Here is a 20,067-nt window from a genome sequence, read left to right as displayed (position 1 = left end):
ACAACTCTGCTTTCAGGTCTTCCTCTTCCTTCCTCTAGCTGCCACAGAGCCTGATAAAGATCTATTTAGGAAAAGGACACACATGTGAAATTAAGCAAAAAATAACAACCCTTCCAATATCCAGACTGAACTCATGAATATTTCTCATTTAAAGCAAATCAATCACTTCATTTACTGATATTTCCACAATAACTTTTTAATGCTAAGTGCCACCCTTAAGCTTCATTTAAAAAGGAGAGACTCCAAACACCGGAGTGCCAAATTCAAGACAGTCAAAGAAGCAAAGGAGCCCCAGTAAAGCACCCTGGCACTAACAATCTAACACTGCTGCTACCTGAGGCGCACCTACATCAAATACCTACCGTAATGAAGTTCTCTATAATGGATTTTTGACTGCCAGAGTGCCCAAGAGAAACACCGAAACACGAAAACATTTTCATGACAGACTGCTTTCATGAAGGGGGGAAAAGTAGAGGGGGGAAAGGGAGAGAAGCAAGGGAAAGGGAGACAAAGTCTGCACCACTGAGGCCCTGAAAGAATTTACCATTCTTTTTGTTTTATTATTTGATGCACTATTAAAACCAGTCAGTTAGTATTGTATTTGCTGTGTTGTTTTTTCTTTTTTAATGCTGTAGTCTATATGAAAGGAAAAACATTTTCACAGTTGGAAATGCAACCTTTCATCAACATAGATGCAGCCTGAATCAGCTTCAGAGTAGAAAGTAGCGTGTCAAAGGTATGACGCATTTTAATAAAACCTAACAATATTCACTCCTAAAAGAAGGTCTTAATATCAGTACATTGTAAATCCAGAGACCACGGTTCACGAAATTGAACTTCCATATGCTGTGTGATTATGCATCTTTTTTCTGTGTGTAAAAAGCCTTTTTAAGCTGTTATCTGACTACAGTAATTGCCACTTAAATTGATCCACGTCAACAAAACCTGGATCCCTGGAGATTCTCACCTAGAAGTCTGCTCATGGAAGGGGCTAACAGAATGCCTGTGCATCTGAGACTACTTCAGCATTTTCTCAAGCAGCCAGCTGCATGAATAGTTTTCCCCTCTCATTATTTAATACACTGAGGCAGGCTGCAACCCATTTGGCAGTCCTCCCTGAATAAATATCTGTGGATATTTATTCTCTTTCCCCACCCTACCCCATTTTTAATTCAGTCACTTAATGCTTGTCCTAACAGTTTTAGCACCAGGTCTGAAATTTTAGCAGGCCAAGCAAAGGTGGACAGCCCATTCTGTAAAACGGTTCTCTTCTTGGTGAAGAAAGTGGTTTTAACATAGGAACAATTCTGCTCTATCACAAGAGTTGGTATTATGTGCAATCCACAAAACCAAAGGGATACAAAGAGAGTAAAAAATCCAGAAGATAATCTTCAGCCAGTTTCTTTATGGTGCACATTATGCTACACCTTCCTGGATGGGAATCAGCTCCTTCTTTGACAATCATTCAAAACACTTAACAAAATAATTTTAAATAATCCCCTACAACTCTTGAATTTGAAAATGGGTAAAGAAGGCAAAACAATCCCCATAATCATATAGTTGGAAGGGGGGGAAAGAAGATTTTTATGCAGTGGATGATATAAGGTCTGTAAGACATGGATCTGATGGAAAAAAAGAAATTCCAGATGATCACCATTTAAAGATACAGAGATCGCCTTTTGCGCAAATCTAGCTTAATAACAGGGACTGGAACTCCACTGAAATGCATCTGTAGTTAATGAAAGCTCTCTATTAACAGTGAAGGAAGAATTTAACTCAAAGCTTTTCTGTAGGACTTCTCAACTTCCCGCTCTACTTATAGCAGACTGTTGTGATACATTGTGACTTCACACAGTGGGTATTAAGTGAGTTAATTCAAAGGAGCTGAAACCTCATTGATCCTAATTGAAAGCAATACACCCAACCAAATAGTTTTCTACCCCATCTGCTCTGGCCTGCCACCAGCTATTCAATACAAGAGAATTAATAGTTTCAGATATTCTAACAGACCCAATAAAAGCACTCATTTAAGCAGGACTGCATTAACAAAGTGAAAAACCAAGGGCAAAATGGGTTCAAATGGAGCATTTTACTCCTAGTTGGCTTTAACAAAGCTGAATAATGCTTATTCTGACTTTTTATGTGCAAGACTTGATAAACTGAATGAGAAGGCACTCAATGATCAGTCAACGAGCATTGATGAATGGTCATTAGGACCCCCCCAATCTCAGGGAAGGCCATTCCACAAAGTGGCACACCAGCTTGAAAGGGCGGACTCACTAATGTCCAGATCTCCCTGCTTGCTTGTTCCACTTTCACTTTCAGACCACTGGCCACCAAATGAGGCTGACATATTGGAAAATAATCTTTTATGGGCGAATGGTAAATAAAAATGGAGGCATTAGCTGGGCTTTCAAATTCAAATCTGGTAGTTTTGTCAGCCCCCAAACGTTTTGATTTTCCACCCAGCTGGAAGCTATTAGTGTTTTCTTAAGGCATCCCACTGACGGGGCAAACCCACCTAATGTGTGAGCTGTAGAGCTGATGGAGGCGGGGAGGGGGGGGCGGGGGAAGCAGGGGATGACCACTTCTGGATGCTTTCTGAACTTTACTCAGTTGACTGTCCAACCAAAGAACAGTGTAGGCAATACCTTCAGGAGAAGTTCACTAGTTTCTTCTTACCCAGTATCTCTTGTCGCTTGGTGCGACAGTAGTCACCTAGGCCTGTAACCGGTACCCTCAGTATGACTTTTTCCATGACATTGTACCTAGCCTCCCTTGTTTTTACTGCACTACCACAAAAGAGCTCAAGCTATTCAAGAAAGGCACTTGTTTCTAAACTTCTAATTCTTTGCTTGGAAACGGACTTAAAATATTCCAATAAGATACATGCTTATCTGTTGACAGTAGCTCTTAATGCATGCAACACAAAACATTTGCCAGATAACACTAAACATTTCCCTAAGCATTTCCTTATTGGCAAGGCTTTCTGGACTTCTGAAAAAAGACAAATGGGACCCTTAAAACATACATAGCTCTGTGAAATGCAGACTAATTGAGATTACCTACACAAATACTCAATAGCTGAAAGCTAGTCACCAAGCTAGGAAGAAAATATTCTTGGTTATCTAAGAGAAACTGTTCATCATGTTACCTCTATTACTGGATTAAATTCATTGGAGGTGAGAAAGCATTCATCTGTTTTTTCAGTTAAGAAAACTGAATAGTCATACTATTTCAATAGGATAATCAGAAACTAGTCCTCTGAAGAGGATTTCAAATCATCTGCTAAGAAAAGGCAACTTTGGCGATGGGTCAGACTTAGCAACTTGGAATAAAAAAAAATAAAATAAATCATCCTTGTTGTACATTGCCAGAAATCCCAGTGGCATTTCAGGAGTATTTCAGGTTTCAAAATTATGAAAATATACATAAAGACCTACTGTAGGAGAACAGTTCCCCCAAAAATTAACTGACTCAGAATGGGAGGCCCAACATGTAGGCTTCAGGTCTTAAAGAATGCAAACTCTTTTGCTCTATATATACATTTTATTAAGAACACTCACGTGGACAAACTCACATATATGTACCTGTTTTGGTGTCTATTTCTTTCACTTGATCTGGTCTAAACCAAGTTCTGTCTTGCATTTTTATTAAATACAGTGTTTTCTATAGTGTGGGCAAAGTAAATTAGAATTGACTGTTAATTTCCATCATCATACAGATTCAAAGGAAATTACCACACTATCTGAGCATAGACATCACTGAAGCACTTTAGAAAATTTGATATTGATTTGATATTATTTCTAAAAGGACATAAGAAAATACCAAAGATGCTGTTTCACTGACAGGAGAAAGAATACATTCAGTGTGACCTGGAGAAGCCTGAACAAGAATATCTGGTCCTGCTGAACTAGGGTCATATTTTAAGATCCAAAAAGGAAAGAAAAGAAGAAGGAAAAAAGGTTTCAAACTATCAGTTGCTTTTTGACTTGACACTCAAGTGTTTGCTCATTTAACATGGGTAGGGAAACTCCTCCTGCTGTAGTATATTAACCCTAGTTTTGACCTCTAATCGATGTCTTTTCAATGCATAGGATTTTCATAATAAAGATAATGTGAGAGCATATTTGTGTGAAAGCGTATCTACCACTAGCCATAAATTCGAGCCTTGCATTTTTCTTTGTAACATGTCAATATTTGTGACACTAACTAAACATATTTTATTCATTTGACAAGGACTGTTACATCATATTGAAAACTTTTGTTTCAATGTCACCACCTCCCCGTTTTGACTGATGGCGAGTTAGTTTTGTTAAAACGCAAGGGGTGATAGCGTATGCTCCAGTGAACTTTCCCTCCTCTCAGCACCAGAGACAAAAACCTGCAGCTCTGCTCTGTGCTGGCAGCCATCTGGCCAGCTTTCTCTCAATGCCTGCCCCACACCACACTGCAGGCAAAATTTCAGGGCTCTAGAGCTCTGTGGAGCTATTCATGACATACCAATTTCACATTTTCTGCTTGTACGCTTGCAACAATAAATGCTAATGAGGACTATGAATGACATTTTTAAAGACAATAAAAAGGTCTCCAAATCCCTTGCATATGGAGACACTATTTTCTAAACTTCACCTTCTGTTAGGGAGCCATTACACTCTAAAGGAAAAAAATAACCTAAGGAGAACAATGAGATGATCAAAGCATAACCGAGTCCTTACGAGTTCCAAAGAAAACAATGCTTGCAAAGCTAGCTTAATGACAGACAGATTTTATGCTGATGTACAGCGGTAACACTTAAGCATAGTAACTTTTTTTTTTTTATAGTACTGCTACTTCTCATCGGGGGGCTCAAAAATTAAGGGGAGAAGCCATAGCAAACCCTCACTTTCACTGACCACATATAACCCCAACAAGCCATAGATTTGTACTTTGTAATTATTAAACTCTAGACGAGTCCAAGAGTAAACTGTTATCATTAATTGATTTGAAATGCTACACTTTAATAGAGATTACTGTACTGACCGACTGTGGCCAAGAGAAATATCAAATTTCAATCTTTTCCCAAATCTGCCTTTTGCAATGCTATTGCTACTCAAAACAAAACGAAACAAAACAAACAAAAAAAAAGCCTTTACTTTTGGTACTGACTTTTATATTTAATTAAAGACAGCTTCCTGTTATTAGCACGGATTAAAAACACTTTCAGGAAAATCCACCAGGTGGAGCAAATACACAGCAATACAAAACATTTATTTATGCTCCTGCCATTTTCAAAAGGGAAAACATGTTTTATATGGAAATACTCTTACCTCTTGACCTCCCTTCTTCACCCTTTTGTCATATATTGATCAATTTGTACTTATTTACTACATTTATAATGGTACAAAAGCTTTGTTCAGAGAGCCCTTCTTACAAAGTTATTGTTCCTGATGAGTATCAATATGAATTTTCAACCCACAATAGTCATCAGATATATAAAGGAAATTAAAGAATAGTAGTATTCAACATATACGTGTGTGTGTGCGTTGTGTGTGCGTGTGCATATTCAACAATATAATGATAATGTTGCTCTTGTAAAACAAACCAACAAGCATTCAGAAAATAAAGCTTAGTCTTGCATAAGGCTGCAAAATCTTCACACTGGCCTCCAAGACAATGGGCTGGAAACCCAGCCCCATTCTCTATGCCTTGTTATGTGTTTATACACATAGTAGTGCCAGTAACATCACAGCAGTGCCATTGTATGGTATGCTGGTGTTTACTATTAATGCCTTTATTTTAGCATGACATCCACCAACTACTGAGTAATTTCAAGAATGCAGTGAATGGGGCCTGTAAATAAATATTTGAGCATACCTAGGACAGCTAAGCATTATTTCTCCATTTAAATTATTTGCTTTCCAGAGCCAGGTGAGAAAGCCACCTCGTCATCAAGTATTTTAACTTTGCCTGATGAATGAAAAGGTCTAATGGCACAGAGGCAGGGGGGCTCTTTTTTATGTGAAGAGAACTAAGTCCTAACAGAAAAGTGGTTATGGATGAGTCTTCTCACAGTTATAATAGGACAACCCACTGGCAGACCCTGTAATTGCTAAAATGGCAAAGCACCATTACGAAGTGAACTGCTCTAATGCAGCTCAGCATCTGGAAACACAGCAGAAACAGTACACAGACTCATTCAACCCTTGATGATGGAAAAGCATTATCGTTTGTGAGTGACAAACGGAAGGTACTGGTTTTAGTCAAAGAAACCTTTTTCTTTCTATTGTTTCCTTACTTACACCTTCCATCATGTTTTTCTCTCACTTTTCTGTTCAGTGCCCTCTGTCTTCTCTCTGGCATCACATCTACTCCTACCTTCTTGATTCTGGGCCACCTCCTCACTCTGTTACACATCTCCCATCTCCAGTCCACTGCATGACCAGTCTCTGCTCCTGCTGCCTCGGACATCCATCCTCTCCCACCTCTGCTAGCCCTGAAAGCTAGAAGTTCCAGAATTTGAAGCTGTAAGTACTATCATAAAATATTACCCACAATTAAAATGTAAATTAAAGATCAATAACCAACACTGACCTTGAGGGACAAACGCTATGCGGGACAAATGCTATGCCAGTTAGGTTTCCACTACAAAACTGAGCCAGAACGGGATCCACTTAATGTGCAATCAGAGGAGCACATCACACTCCCTGGAAACACAATGTGTTGACATAAGCTTTGTGCTTTTAGTCCAACCCAGACAAATCCCGTCATAGCTAAGGGAAACTAATATACCAAATCTGCTTCTTTAGGAATGGCGAGGAGCTTTGAGGCCTTTAAATATAATTTCATTTTATCTATTTGAGTTGTACTCCACATGGTGCTTCGTTGTAGCCATTCAGAAGAGAAGCAGAAGAATGCAGAGGTGATTATGAAGTGGAATTTCATACCAAGAGCAAATTACACCACTTCACACTTGAACATCTGCAAAGAGCAGCAGTAAGTGTCTGGGCACAATGCAAGGTGCCAGTTTTAATGAAGCTCGAACCAGCTTGGGAACCGTTACCAACGAGAACTATCCTTAAGCAAGATTGTCACAGCACTGACTTGCAGAGATGCCCAAAATAAATATTTTCTCAAAAAGAATGCTGATTTAAAACCATTATGTCTGAGGCATTTTTGAGGTGGCAACCATGGACTAAAGGCTATCATTTTCTGCCATTTTCAAAGAGGAGCTAGGCACCCAATGGGTGGGAGGAAAGGCAGTGTGGTTACTGTCATCACCATGCGTCCATGGAGAACTTTCATTTTACTATGCCACTGGTTGAGGTGAGCAATGGTTGGCTAAAGGTCATGGACAGTTCATTAGATTATGAACTCTGCAAAAAACATAAAGGCATGTAAAACACTGGAAGGAGGGACATGACTTCTATGACTTGTAAAGGTTTAACTAACAAATAGCGCTTTCATATAGACACTTAATTCCTTTATGTGTACAAATCCTATAGGAACATGACACTGACCACAATGCATAAGCCATCTTTTTTCCATCCAGTAGATAGAAGCAATTCTTATTAAAACTATGGCTTCTTTACAGTACGACAGTTTAAAGATATTTAAAATTACATGTCTAAGTAATTCACTTTTAAAGGCACCTTTACACCAGAGTTAGCCTAAGGAGCTCATAATGAAGAAGGAGGCCTGATTCTAAAGGTGAAGGATCATGTACATACTTAAGAGTTTATTAGATCACGATTATCGATCTGATACACTATAACAGCTCTTTTGTTGCACCATCCCCTGCAAATCCTTCTTAGATGGAGGATTAGTGGCACAATAGATCATAATGTCTCTCTTGGTTCCATTGCATTGTCACTGACTCCTGGCTGCATATGCCCACTGAAGGCTACCTTATTTTAATGAAGGGTCCCCAAAACCCTTCCTGGTAATGTCTGCATGCAAGAAAAAAGGTGTGCCCTTAAAACTGCATTATAAAATTCTCATGACATATTAGCAGGGAAAATATATGTTACTGCTCAAACAATTTCAATCTCACCTACAAGGTACCCAAAACCATCAGCACGTGAAAATGTTCTCTGAGACTGCTGGCACAACCCTAAAGGCTGACCAAAACCCTTCAGTATAAAAGAAAATTAAACCTTAGTTCTTTCAGTTCTCCTTTTCCACTCCTACAACCACAAGCATCTTTCTTTGACCAGCTTCTGCCCACAACAATAAAAGGCCAATGGTCACATGCTATACTCATTTTTGCTGCAAAGTCATACTATGTTCCCTCCCTCTACTACTTGTATCTCGTGATCTTAAGTTTTGCCAGAACTATCAACAGCACTGTGCTATAAACTAGAGCATTAAAATTATCCAAACAGGAGTCATATTCTTCACTTATCACTCAAACAAGAAGCCGTACTTTAATTCTTCACAAATAAAATTAAAAAAAAAAATCAAGACCATTATCTAAGTGAACACTTCAGTATCTTTCAGCTATAATCTTGAGCTTTACATCCCAATGAACACTTTGCATCTGTGGGCCCAAACCTGACCGGTGCACAAAGCCCTGCCTTGTGCACCCGCACTTTCAGCCTGTTGAGGAACCTCAATAAACAGCAGCTACAAGGAACAAGGACTATAATGACCCTATCCCAACATTTTAAAACTGAACACCAAGCTGGACATCTAAGAAAATCACATGAATAATGAGAACAGCAGTTGATAGCTGCTACCACTGTTTTAATGGGCCATGCCAGAACAAACACTGGCTTAGTTTGAATCCATGGGATGAATAAAAATAACGTTGCCAAGCATGCTGAAAATGAAGAACTTAAAATGCCAAGAATGACTATTATGTTAATGATCCACTGCAAAATAACATTTTTCAAAAGTTTATTTGCTGCACAGCACAAACTCCACCTGAAAGAATTTGCTCCTTCAGAAAAATTGTATCTCTGAAAATAAAAAAGGCCAAGCAAGGGGAGAAAGAATAAAGTAGAAGGAAAAGGCAGCAAATTCAGAAGCAAAAGGGTTAACATGTTTTGTTTCAGTCGGTATTATACCAATGCCAGAATTACAAGGGAAAGACTAAAAAGAGACTTTTTTTATTATTATTATTATTATTATTCTTTAAAAGAAAAAAAAAAATCAGGCCTATCTGTCACAGGGTTGTCCGGGCTGGAAGAACTGGCAGGAACCTCAAATTCCTGACCAAACCCTCTTCCACACAATGCCTCCTGAATGGAAGGAACCCAGGCCCGGCAGAGATAGCCTGCTGTCAGGAACCAGCCCTGACGTGTGCGGACAGACAGGGCTGGCCTCGCAGGATGTCAGAGCAGCAAACTGCTGTTCAAGATACTGGGTTTTCACACACTCCCGGCCTGGATGTTTTGCTCTCAGGTAATTAAACAAGGAAACGGGGCTGATGTGTACAAGTCTGACCCCTGCGCCTCGGCTCCACGGTTCTGCATATCAACTTCCGCACGAACTGCCCGGAGCATCAACAGAGTCTTCTACTCCTGCTCTCAGCCTCTCCCGCTCCTGACACCAAGCCCTAAAACAAATCCTCCTGGAAATATCTGCTGCTGCCTACTCCTTTTTATTATTTTTTTAATTATTTTTTTTATTTAAGAAGGGCTAAATTACTTGTTCTCTTCCACACACCTTGCTGCTGTGTCTCATAAAAAGAAAGGAAAAAGGAAAGAATGGGATACTTTTGGGTAGCTGTTCTTCAGCTAGCCATATAAAATATTAAGTATTTCGAGGAAGGGAAGAACAGACAGAAAGATGAGACAAGGGATTCCCAAATTAATGCTTACTTTAAGGTCATTACTCAAAATGAGAAAGCTCCTGAAAAATACTTCCAATTTGTCCACCCAACTGCCAGACATTCACTTATTTGGAAATATAATTGTTCTGATTTAAGCATTATTGAAGAGTCTTTATCTTACGATAGCGAATAAATCACAGAATCATTAGAAAAATAGACACGTATTTTCTCTCTTTTTCCCCCCAGTTTAAGAAACGGGAAAAGGCAAGTATTGCCACCTATATGCAGTGAAAACCCAACACAAGAGTGCTCTATGACTGACCTAGTTTCTACACTCTTTAAAGGCTATTTAAACAAAAATTACTTTTAAAAAAGGTAACACATTCCTACTTCTTTCTGGAAAATCCACAGAATAGAATATTGGCTGAAAACAGAAGAGCCCAGAAGAAAGAGGAGTACAAAAGCATGCCTGCTTGTCAGTGTTCAACACAAAGAACATTAAATGAAAACAACTGGCATGCTGCCAAATTCCTATACAGGCAAAGAGATTCAAATAAATTGATTTCACGCATCACACTGACCTGGGATCAGTGAGCAGTGGTACAATACACTCACTGCTCCATGTGGGGCAAAGCCCATTAACGTTATCAGAGCCACAGCACATTACCAAGGAGGGGGGGGGAGAAGGGGCTGGAGTGGGCGTAGAGAGAGAACCCAAACTCTGCAAACTAAGGGGGGGGGGGGGCGGGCACTCACTTTGAAAAAGGAACTTCAGCTTCAGCTGGAATGCTTGGTTTCAGTTTACTAATAAATATATCATATTGTGAGAGCTCGTCCTCTGCTCACCTCAAAGGTTTCAAAGATCGTATTTCCAAATTAAAATAAATACTAATGTCACACACACACTCCCTTTGCATTCTACTTTTAACACAGTTGTTCCCAAACTCAGTTATTCTCTGTGAATTTCCTCCCTTCTCCATCCGCCAGCATTTTATATAGATTATGGGTTATTTTCTTTGTACTTCAAAAGCTGGATGCTTGCCCAGGATACTCTTACTGGCTCTCAAAGTAAGCTGGAGAAATCGGCCACCACGCTCAACTGGCCCAAATGAACTTGACCTACAGACAAAAATGCCTTATTTGCAAGGCAGCAATGAGCAGGGCCCCGGTCCCCTTTGCAGAGTCACCCAGGCACGCTCCTTCCCTCCAAAACCAGCTCGTTCAGACTTTCACTCTCTTAGGATGTGTGAAGTAACCCCTGTATGCCGTGTAGTCTCTTGTCATCCCAGCTTTGTTTTTCATTAAGATCTCTCATGCTCTAATCAAGAGCAATGCCAGCAAGCCACAGGTGTGCACTACATGAACAGATGAAAATCTGATTGTGAGCTGTGTAATGGCAATTTGCTGTCTATAACACACTCGTCCCTTTTTGCATCTGCTTTATGTTAGAAGGCGGGTTTATTATTTCCATTGTAGTCTTTAAGATACGTAGGTAAGCAAACAATTGTTTTGAAGAAAAAAGGAAACCAAGAAAAGAAGACTCTGCAACAGTAAAACAAAGATGAGGATGCTTGAAATGGATCACATCAGCATAGGTAGTCTAATGCTACAAGAGGCCATTGCTTCAAGTAGACAATAGACTGAAGCACCTTCTATTTTGCCTTTTATTCCATTTTGGTTTCAAATCGCAAGTCAGATATTCTTGGGCACAGCAAAGTCCATATTAAGTTAAGCTGTAAGAGTACCAGCTTCACCTCTAATCACTCATCCAAATTTCAGGATGGAGTGGAGCTTCTTGGCCATTTAAGGCTAAATTTTTTGAACATGTGACATTACAAACTCATACATCAAGATGTATGTACCTTACCCAGCCACCTCAAATCAAGTAAATGTCAAAATGGGAATGCCCAAAGCCCTAACAACTACTAACCACTACTGATCACTCTCTTTTATGAAGAGCTGCTACAAAGCAGTTTTGGATCTTCTTCATCACCAAGGGGAAAAATACAGAATATCATTAACTCTGTAAGTTGTGTTATACAGAGGATGCGTTTGTTTTGGTATAAGGCTACACCAATTGATGCACAGGAAAGGGAATCACTTGGCACACAGCGGCAGAGATGTGCCTGCGCCCAGGTGACACGGGCAGCCTGACCCGCCCAACAGTTAGTTAGTTAACACGTAATGTGCCGTTCCCTCCCCATTTATGAGTATTTCAGTAGTACAACCCGATCATTTGGACCTTATAGAGATGAAATTAATTTTAGTCATGTTAATTCCCTCTTTCTATAAAGATGAACAGTATTAGAAAACATGCCTTTCTCCTAAGTTGTAGGAAATTTCCATTATCTTGCACGTGCTCTGACAGCAATAAACCACAAGCTTCCCATCAGCATGCCAGCACTGCATGCATCAGGCATGAAATCTTTACTTTTACATTTATTTATTTTTTAAATCATTTATGAAGATGCATATGGCAAAAGAAACCAACCAACAACCACCTGTACGGGGTACGCTTGCACTTTGAACAATAGACCGTAGACAGAAAAGAGGAAAATTAGTCAGAAGCTATACACTGCTAAATCAGCAAAATAAAAACCCAAGAAGAAACCCTACTAAGATTATTCATTCTTTTCCAATGCTGCCAGTGTACAGGAAGGTCCCAAAGAAGCATTTACTTGTTTTAAACTGAGTTAGGAACTCAAATTAGAATAGAAATTAATTTTTAATAGGATTTAATTTTTTAAAACTATGTTCATACTGGTGCACAAAACATCAGGCCCGGTCCCTTGCCATGATGCGATATGCTGAGCCTCCTGCTGGCTCTCTCAGCTGTGCTTCACCTCCTCTCCACACCCCAGAGACAGCAGCATGGGCCATGGTGTCCCGCGTGGGGAGACCAGTGAGATGATCAATGCTTGACTGCCTTTAAAACTAACCCGAGCGTGGCCTAGACTACTCAGACACTGTTCATTTTATTTGGTATCCTCTATCAAAGTTATGTCATAGGCAAAATGGTCCAATAGTGAGAAAGTATCAGTGTGGGAAAGCACTTAAAATCAGTGTAGTAGTTTCTTGCCACCTAGACACACCATTTTAGGAGAAAAAAATGTAGTTACAGTAAAGACAGGAATGACAGTCATAGGTTATCTAGAAATTTTGTTCTGTTGTAGCAGATTTACTTTTCCAGTATGGTAAAAATCTTTGCACACAAGCAGCAGAAATTCTCAGTATCTTCTCAACAAAATTTATCACAGATCCCCAATGCAATGAGTTCACCAAAGGCTTCCACTAAATTGCAAACACAACCATTTGGTCCATGTGGATACAACTGTCCCTTAACCTGGTTGCAAACTGTTCCAACTCACAGTTCAAGAAACTGAACTTTATTAATTTCACAGCCCAGCCAAGTAATATTTACCACCACATAAAAAGCACCTGTGTCATCAAAAACACAAAAAGACACAGTTAAAATTTTCACATATGTATTTTTAAGGTAAGGAAGATTTTAGAGAAGTCATCATTGACATTTTATTGGCATTGCTGTACTCTTTCTCAGTGATATTAAAATGAAGACACCACACCTTCACTGATTTAGGCAGACTCTTTGGAGGCTGAAGGGAAAGATTTCTTTTTTAATTACAGTTTACAAGGCAAGGTACAGTCATTAAAAATAACTTCTAAAAGGTATGGACATTACAAAATCAAATATTTTTCTGTTCCTTACCTTGACAAAATTCAAAGTTCCCTTTTTTCCGGCAGTCACCTATCACTAAACTCAGTGCTCTCCAAGTGTTTCTTTTGACAGATATCATTCTCCAATCGCTCTGCTAATTTCCTCTTTCCTTTTCTGACTGGGACAGATATTATGTTCACCAGCCCAGAGATCAATCTTTTCTATTGACAACAACAAACGACAGAAAAAAAAAAAAAGAAAAGAAAAAAAAAGAAAGAAAAAAAGAAGAAGCACATATCACAGCCAGTTTGAAGCACCACACCCCTTCATTTGCATGATAATAGCAGTATTTTAAATAAAAAGGGAAGACCAAAATGCTATCATTCTAAATCAATTACCCACATTTTCTTACTTAATATAAGGCAGTACTTTAAAACTGTATTAATTCTTCCACAAAGGCTGTTTCATAAGTTGCTCATTTAAAACAGTTGACATATAGAGGGCAACAAACTAAGGGCAGCCTGTACTCTACTATGAAAAAAATCTATTAGCTAATTCTGTAAAAACGCTTGGTGTAAAATATATTCATATAACATAAAGTATTACATACTTTACCTGGTTCAACAGAAGCTCTAGAGAATCATTTATTAAACGATCACGGTTACTAAAAATAGAGACCTTGCAATTATACATTGCTATACTAATTTGGGTTTGTAAGTCATAACAGCAAACACATTTAAACAAAGGGAGATCAAAAAGCTACTGATAGGTTTACAAATCATCCTCCCACTTTTGAAAAGGCAGTTTCCCACCCACTCCAACACCTACAAACACTGTTTATTTGGGTTACACAAATACTTTGTCATTCCTGTGAGTCTGTATTACAGTGCTGACAGTTTTTTCAAGACATTAATATGCTTTTCAGGGGGTTGCAATTACATCAAGGCAGAAAGATTTCAAGGGCCAGACACACACAGTTATGCACATGCTTCAATCTGCATCCACTATTCAGGTATTTCAGGACATGAAGTTAAGCATGCATAAGGATCTGGTCGCAGCTGCATGCATCTAACCTAGAACCCAGCCTCAACCCTCTCCTGCACTAGATCCTACTGCAAAAAAAAATTGTATCGCCCGAGGGCATTTGCAAAAGATGGCATTTTGTGTTTGTGCTACAATTTGCAATCCTTCCCACAAACAAGCACACTCCTCAAATCAAAACAAACCTTCCTAAGTTAAGTTTAGGTTACAGAACAAAGGAGGTCACCACTTGAAGTCCTTTCCCATGGTCGCGGTGCGATGTTTCTCGCAGCCCTGACACAAGCCAAAATTCTATTGATTTCAGTGATGACAGGCGTGTAAGGACTGCAGGACTCTACCCAGGATTTGGGAACTGTGAAGCTTTCAATATGACACTATTGCCTTTGGCATTTGGAAAATAATCTCCAAAATGTGGTTAGGACTCCTCAACTTGGGTGCAATAACTACTTTTCTAAAGTTATTTTTATTTTGTATGAAATTCTCTAGTTGTCACCATGCTCCTACACAGGCAATAAATTTACCTTTCAGCGCTACCTTATCATGAATTGTGTATTTTTCAATTGTCCAGCCTTTTGCGTAACACTTTACATTTCCATAAATGCACACAACATTCCCTAAATTGTTGTTATTGTTTGATCTGATTTTTATGGCCATAAACACATATTCTACCAAAACCAAAAAATCCTTCATTAACCAAGTAGCCTTACTAATTTCACTGAGATCATTTAAACATGAAGTTTTCTACTGAGTAATGATAACACAGTCTGGATGAATTATGGACTTACAGTGGAACATCAAATTTACATTGTATTTTGGGATTCAGAATTACACACAGCAGCCATCTGTAAAGATGTATTAATATTTTGCTAACCTTTACTGATTTGGCCACTAGAAATAATTACGATCAAATACGCTAAATTATGTAACATATAACAATTCAATATTTGTTGTCTGCTGAACAGCATACTCCTTTTTCATGGCTGGTAAAAGATTTTTAAACCTCTTACTGTAAGAAAAAAGTTCTTTAAAAAGTACCCATCTGTTGTCTACTTTACAACGAAGACATCACTTTAACTTACTGCTCTTCCTTTGTTTCAGCCCTACGTTCATTTTCTTTATATGCCACATTTTCCAAAGTGATGGATGCATTCTGCTATACCCATTCTACATTAATATCCTTTTTTAAATTTATTTTTGCATCCTGAATTGTAAACTGCTGCTGTTGTTCCAATGTACATGCACAATTGTCTAAAGTCTGAGCTTCACTGAAAGTAGAATGCCTCAAACAATTTGTAGTCTTACAAGAGTGTTATAAAAAAGGATCAACATGTTGTATTACCATGGAAATTTTGAAAAACATACTTTCCCAAACAAATATTACTTTTTCTCAATGGTATGAAGTAATGAAAACCACATGTGTAAATCTGCGATCCGTGCAGTAGTTCAAGCTGCAGCTAATAGAAAATACAGAGAGTGAACTCTGCCATATAAAGGATTCTTGTTACAGAAATATAATGTGAAAACCAGATGCAGACAGAAAACCTTAATCACAGATGGGAATGTAATCACTGGCATACAGAATACTTTTTTGATCAATCTCAACCATATGAGAAATGTATTTATTTTCTAAGGAATGCAATAACTCGAGAGAGTCTTCTATTTGAATTCAGTTAACCTCATATTCACAGTGCTTTTATCTTATATGTGGAGAGAAGGGGGATATAACCTGAGCCAAGATTTTTAGAAGAGCCATTGGCCCTGGCAAATCATTCTTGTATCAGCTTATCTTTCAAGGAATTAATAGGATGTAAAGACTACAAATATCAGGATCAGCCTCAAAAGAAATCAACCATTACTGCACTTCCTAGTTACTGCTAGAAATCCTTTCATCACCTAAGCACTTATCTGGTTAAATTTTTCCCTTAATATGTGGTTCTTCAGAAATACAATGCAAAGAGCAGCACGCTGTTGCACTGCAGTTCCACAAATCACAACAGGAGTCTCATTCCATTACCAAAGCCGAAGAGTCATCGGTTCAGAACTAAGTTTACTTCAGGCTTCCTTCTAACCGCTGGAAGTCCCAGTGAATGTCCTCCATGCACACAGCTCGGGGGTGTCAGCAGGAACCAAAGGGCGGCTCTCCAGTTACATCACGTTGTCTAAAAGGCAGATTGCCTTCTACCTACTACCCAGACTAAGGTAGGACCAGGGTAACACCTGCCTGTTTTCATTGCTGGTGACATTTCTGCTCAACTTTTAAGAGATGGAAATACTACAGTAGTAGTAAACTCCCCATGTGAAATAATGGAAATTGTCATTAAAAACAAGTTCAGGATTCGGGTCATCGATATGCTACCAGCAGGACCTACCTACGCTGTTACAAAGGCTCAGCACCTTCAAGCAAGCACACTCCTACAGTTCATCAGCCAATTCATGCAAGAGTTACGATTGCCTAGATAAATTTTACAACTGGCGACTGAACTGGGCTGTTACAATAAACTGCAATATGGGGGGGGAAAAAAAACAAAACAAACCAACCACTTATGCTAGGAAATAAAAATTAAAAAAGGAAAAGCACAATGCTATCAGAGATGACAGACCTCCAGGCTCTTGGGTACCAGCAGTAGTAGTTTACCCTCTGGCAGTCTCTGATCCCTGCTGCACCCTCTTCCTGGAAGTACCCACTGTAACCAAGAATAACATAGCTCTATACACAGCACTGCCTGACTGCCACAGTTCACAACTGAGCTTATTAAGGTGACTCAAAATTATAATTAATTTATTTTAATAGTAATAAATAACATAACCACAATTATTTGGTAGCTGTTACACCAGAGGGGAGAGTGGGTGACAAAAGCCTTTGATGGGCACACAGTAAGCAGATTCTCCCTCTCTCTTACTCTCTTGGAACCTTTAAGTCCCATTACCATCATCCCAATTTAGATGTCTGCAGTAAGAGGGCACAGTCTCTTCAGTACACTACCACAGAGCTCCCAGAAACGGCTCATCACAGGAGTTCATCTGACTAATTCTGCTTAAGCTCCTGTAAATGTGCTTCCTTAACGTAATGCCTGTATGCTAGGTGAAATCTGAAGTCCACTTCTTGCTTCTTTCCTCCTGTGTTAACCACTATCAAACCATCTGATGAAAATACTTTGATTCTGCCATTGCAACACAAGTTTTTTAAACCATCTTGTCCCTTCTGCTATTTAAATTTCCGAGACTGCCACATCAAAAGATAGTGCAGAAGTCAACATTTAACACTGAAGTAATATAGGCTGGATATGCTTGTTTTATTTCTAAACAAGCATGCCTAGATTAATAACAAGCTTTGGCCAGATATGTATTTTAATTTGCATGTTTTTCATATAGCATCATCATCGTGTGTGTAGACTGCTAAAAATGGAGTGAAATCTTCCAGCTGTAAAAGAGTTCCATGTGACAAAACAGAGAGGGATCCTGAAAACTCCTGCTTCGTGTCATGTGTGAGCGTATGTGCCCGTCTTTTTTTTTTTTCCCCTCTCATCTAATTTCATCTGCGAGAGACTGTCCCTAGAGGACCAGAGAAGAGAGAACCAATTATATCCAGAGGTTGGTTTCTCCAAAATGAAGGCATCTGTTCCATGCCAACGACTTCCACATGGAAAAAAAACAGAACTTTGAAGGCATCTGTGTTCATGGCTGACAGTCACAGATCTTAGGGTCTACTGTAATTGCCCAGCTGCAAACATGATTTGGTTGCTGCTGTTGTCAGCTGATGTCCTTGCACTGAAAAGAAGGGAGCTTAAATAGCAAAGAGCTGGATAAAAATCAGATATTCTTCAACAATACTGACACCTTTTCCCTTCTAAAGGAGGTATTTTTCCTGGTACAACAGGTTTGATGGAAGTAAATTGCAAGGTGGTTTTTAAGCGAACAGTTTACAAATGCTTTACATTCTGCTTTAAAATGCTATTCTTTAAATTACATACAAGTCCAAGCACAATGTGCTCATTATTTGTTAGTATTTCAGGCTGATATTTGTAAGAGTGATTCAGAAACCAGTATGATTCACCAGCCACATAATCCAGCAGCCCACCTTATTTAGACAAGTAGTCTCAGTAAAACCAAGAGTACACCTGAGCAGAAGTATAAGAGTTTTCACCCAAAACGCATATGGCAGATAAATAAGTAGTATATTTATTAGTCAACTCAAGTCACTTCCAACTTGAGCGGTACTTTCCAAAAGACACTTAACAGAAACAGTTCAAAACGTGGCTTACAGCATTGGGTATGACATTTGCAGCCAGATACTCAGCAATGCTAGGTGCCTTCACTGCTAAAAACCCAAGCAGTTAACAAGAAGCTCATCAGAAATAGCAAGACCCTAACTGCTTTTCCAAAGCACAGCACTGAGTGCCATTTAGGATCCAAGACTACTGATGGTGCAGTTGCAACAAAGACAATTAAAACCTGACTGGCCTAAGCAGAAAATGCATTTACATTCCCTATTCTCCACTCACTAGATAAAAGTGGCTCATAGTTTCCAGAAATATTTCATGCACCTCATGAGTCTTTGTAGTTTTCTCACCCAGGACTTTTTATCAACAGCCTGAATGAAGAAAGACACTGTATGTTAGGGAAATACCTTTTAATTTTTATTGTTTTGCAACAGAATTCTTAGTTATTCTGTTGGATTCCAACTGCAACCCCAAACACACTCTGCAGCAGCAGCATTCAGCCCTTCCAGCCAGGTAGCCACGCAGCTTAGGAAGGACGGTAAGGATTCCTATGCAGTTTCCCTTGCCTGGCACACACCTCAAACCATTATGAATGCGTGAAGTAGTGAACCTGGGGGGGACACAGTAGGCCTGACACTTCCTGACCACTTCTAAACTGCCTCCAGGAAGGACAAGAGTTGGGAGTGAGGACAATTAACACAGCCACCTGCTTCCTGTGACCTCCTGGGGGGCAGACACTGATGACTTGCCCTGGCAATGTCACTGAGGTCCTGCCCATCCTTCTCTTCCCAGAGAAGCTATGGGATAATAAAAACAATAGCGGCCAATAATAGCTCTATAAAGAGAAGGCAAAATTTAGGACTGGACTTAAAACAAAGAAAAAAAAATGGGAAAAAAAAAAACATCAAAATCTCCCCATGTGAAGAGGATGGGCTCAATAAACCTCAGGATGTGGAAGGAAAATTGCACACTACTTCACTCTTTAAAACTACTGTAGCTGTTACTCACTGTAGCTGTACACTTCTCTGGAAAATTTTGGAGCAGGCAGCTGGCTTAAACACAGTTTAACACAGCTCTTAGGATACAGAAGTTGAGAATCCTGGCCCCACAGACTCAACAGGAACCTCTGACAGTATTATTACAGAAGGAATCAACTTTTTCTCTCCTTAATACGCAAGTCTTGTCAGTTAAGTCTATCACTGACAATTCACAGAGAATCACTTACTTTACATTAAGACCTGATCTAGCCCACTTTATTAGGGCCATATCTGGATCTAAGTCTTAGAATCAATCCAACAAAGTATTGTTGTGATCACAGATGTGACATGGGAACACAGAAATTCTGAAAGTCCAGATCCTCAGACCGGTGGTTAGAC

General features: G+C 39.2%; 1 protein-coding gene across 7 annotated transcripts in view; it reads right to left on the bottom strand.

Moving 5' to 3' along the window:
- The window catches only part of RUNX1T1 (RUNX1 partner transcriptional co-repressor 1), a 116,237-nt gene that overhangs the window by 82,229 nt on the left and 13,941 nt on the right, over positions 1–20,067 (bottom strand). For 3 of the 7 annotated variants that reach the window (XR_008746476.1, XM_013305623.3, XM_005231017.4), the window contains exon 2: positions 13,482–13,651. The exons of 3 other annotated variants lie outside the window; for them this stretch is intronic. Coding sequence is in view for 2 of the 4 variants with exons in the window: in XM_013305623.3 (XP_013161077.1) it covers positions 13,482–13,569 (88 nt within the window). In the remaining 2 variants the exon portion in view is untranslated. Of the gene's footprint in view, positions 1–6,357; positions 6,478–13,481; positions 13,652–20,067 lie in introns of those variants that run through there. One more of the 7 variants, XM_027777750.2, reaches the window with a different exon arrangement.

This window comes from Falco peregrinus, chromosome 3, assembly GCF_023634155.1.
Source record: "Falco peregrinus isolate bFalPer1 chromosome 3, bFalPer1.pri, whole genome shotgun sequence".
NCBI lineage: Eukaryota > Metazoa > Chordata > Aves > Falconiformes > Falconidae > Falco > Falco peregrinus.
This window is presented reverse-complemented; position numbering and strand designations above follow the sequence as displayed.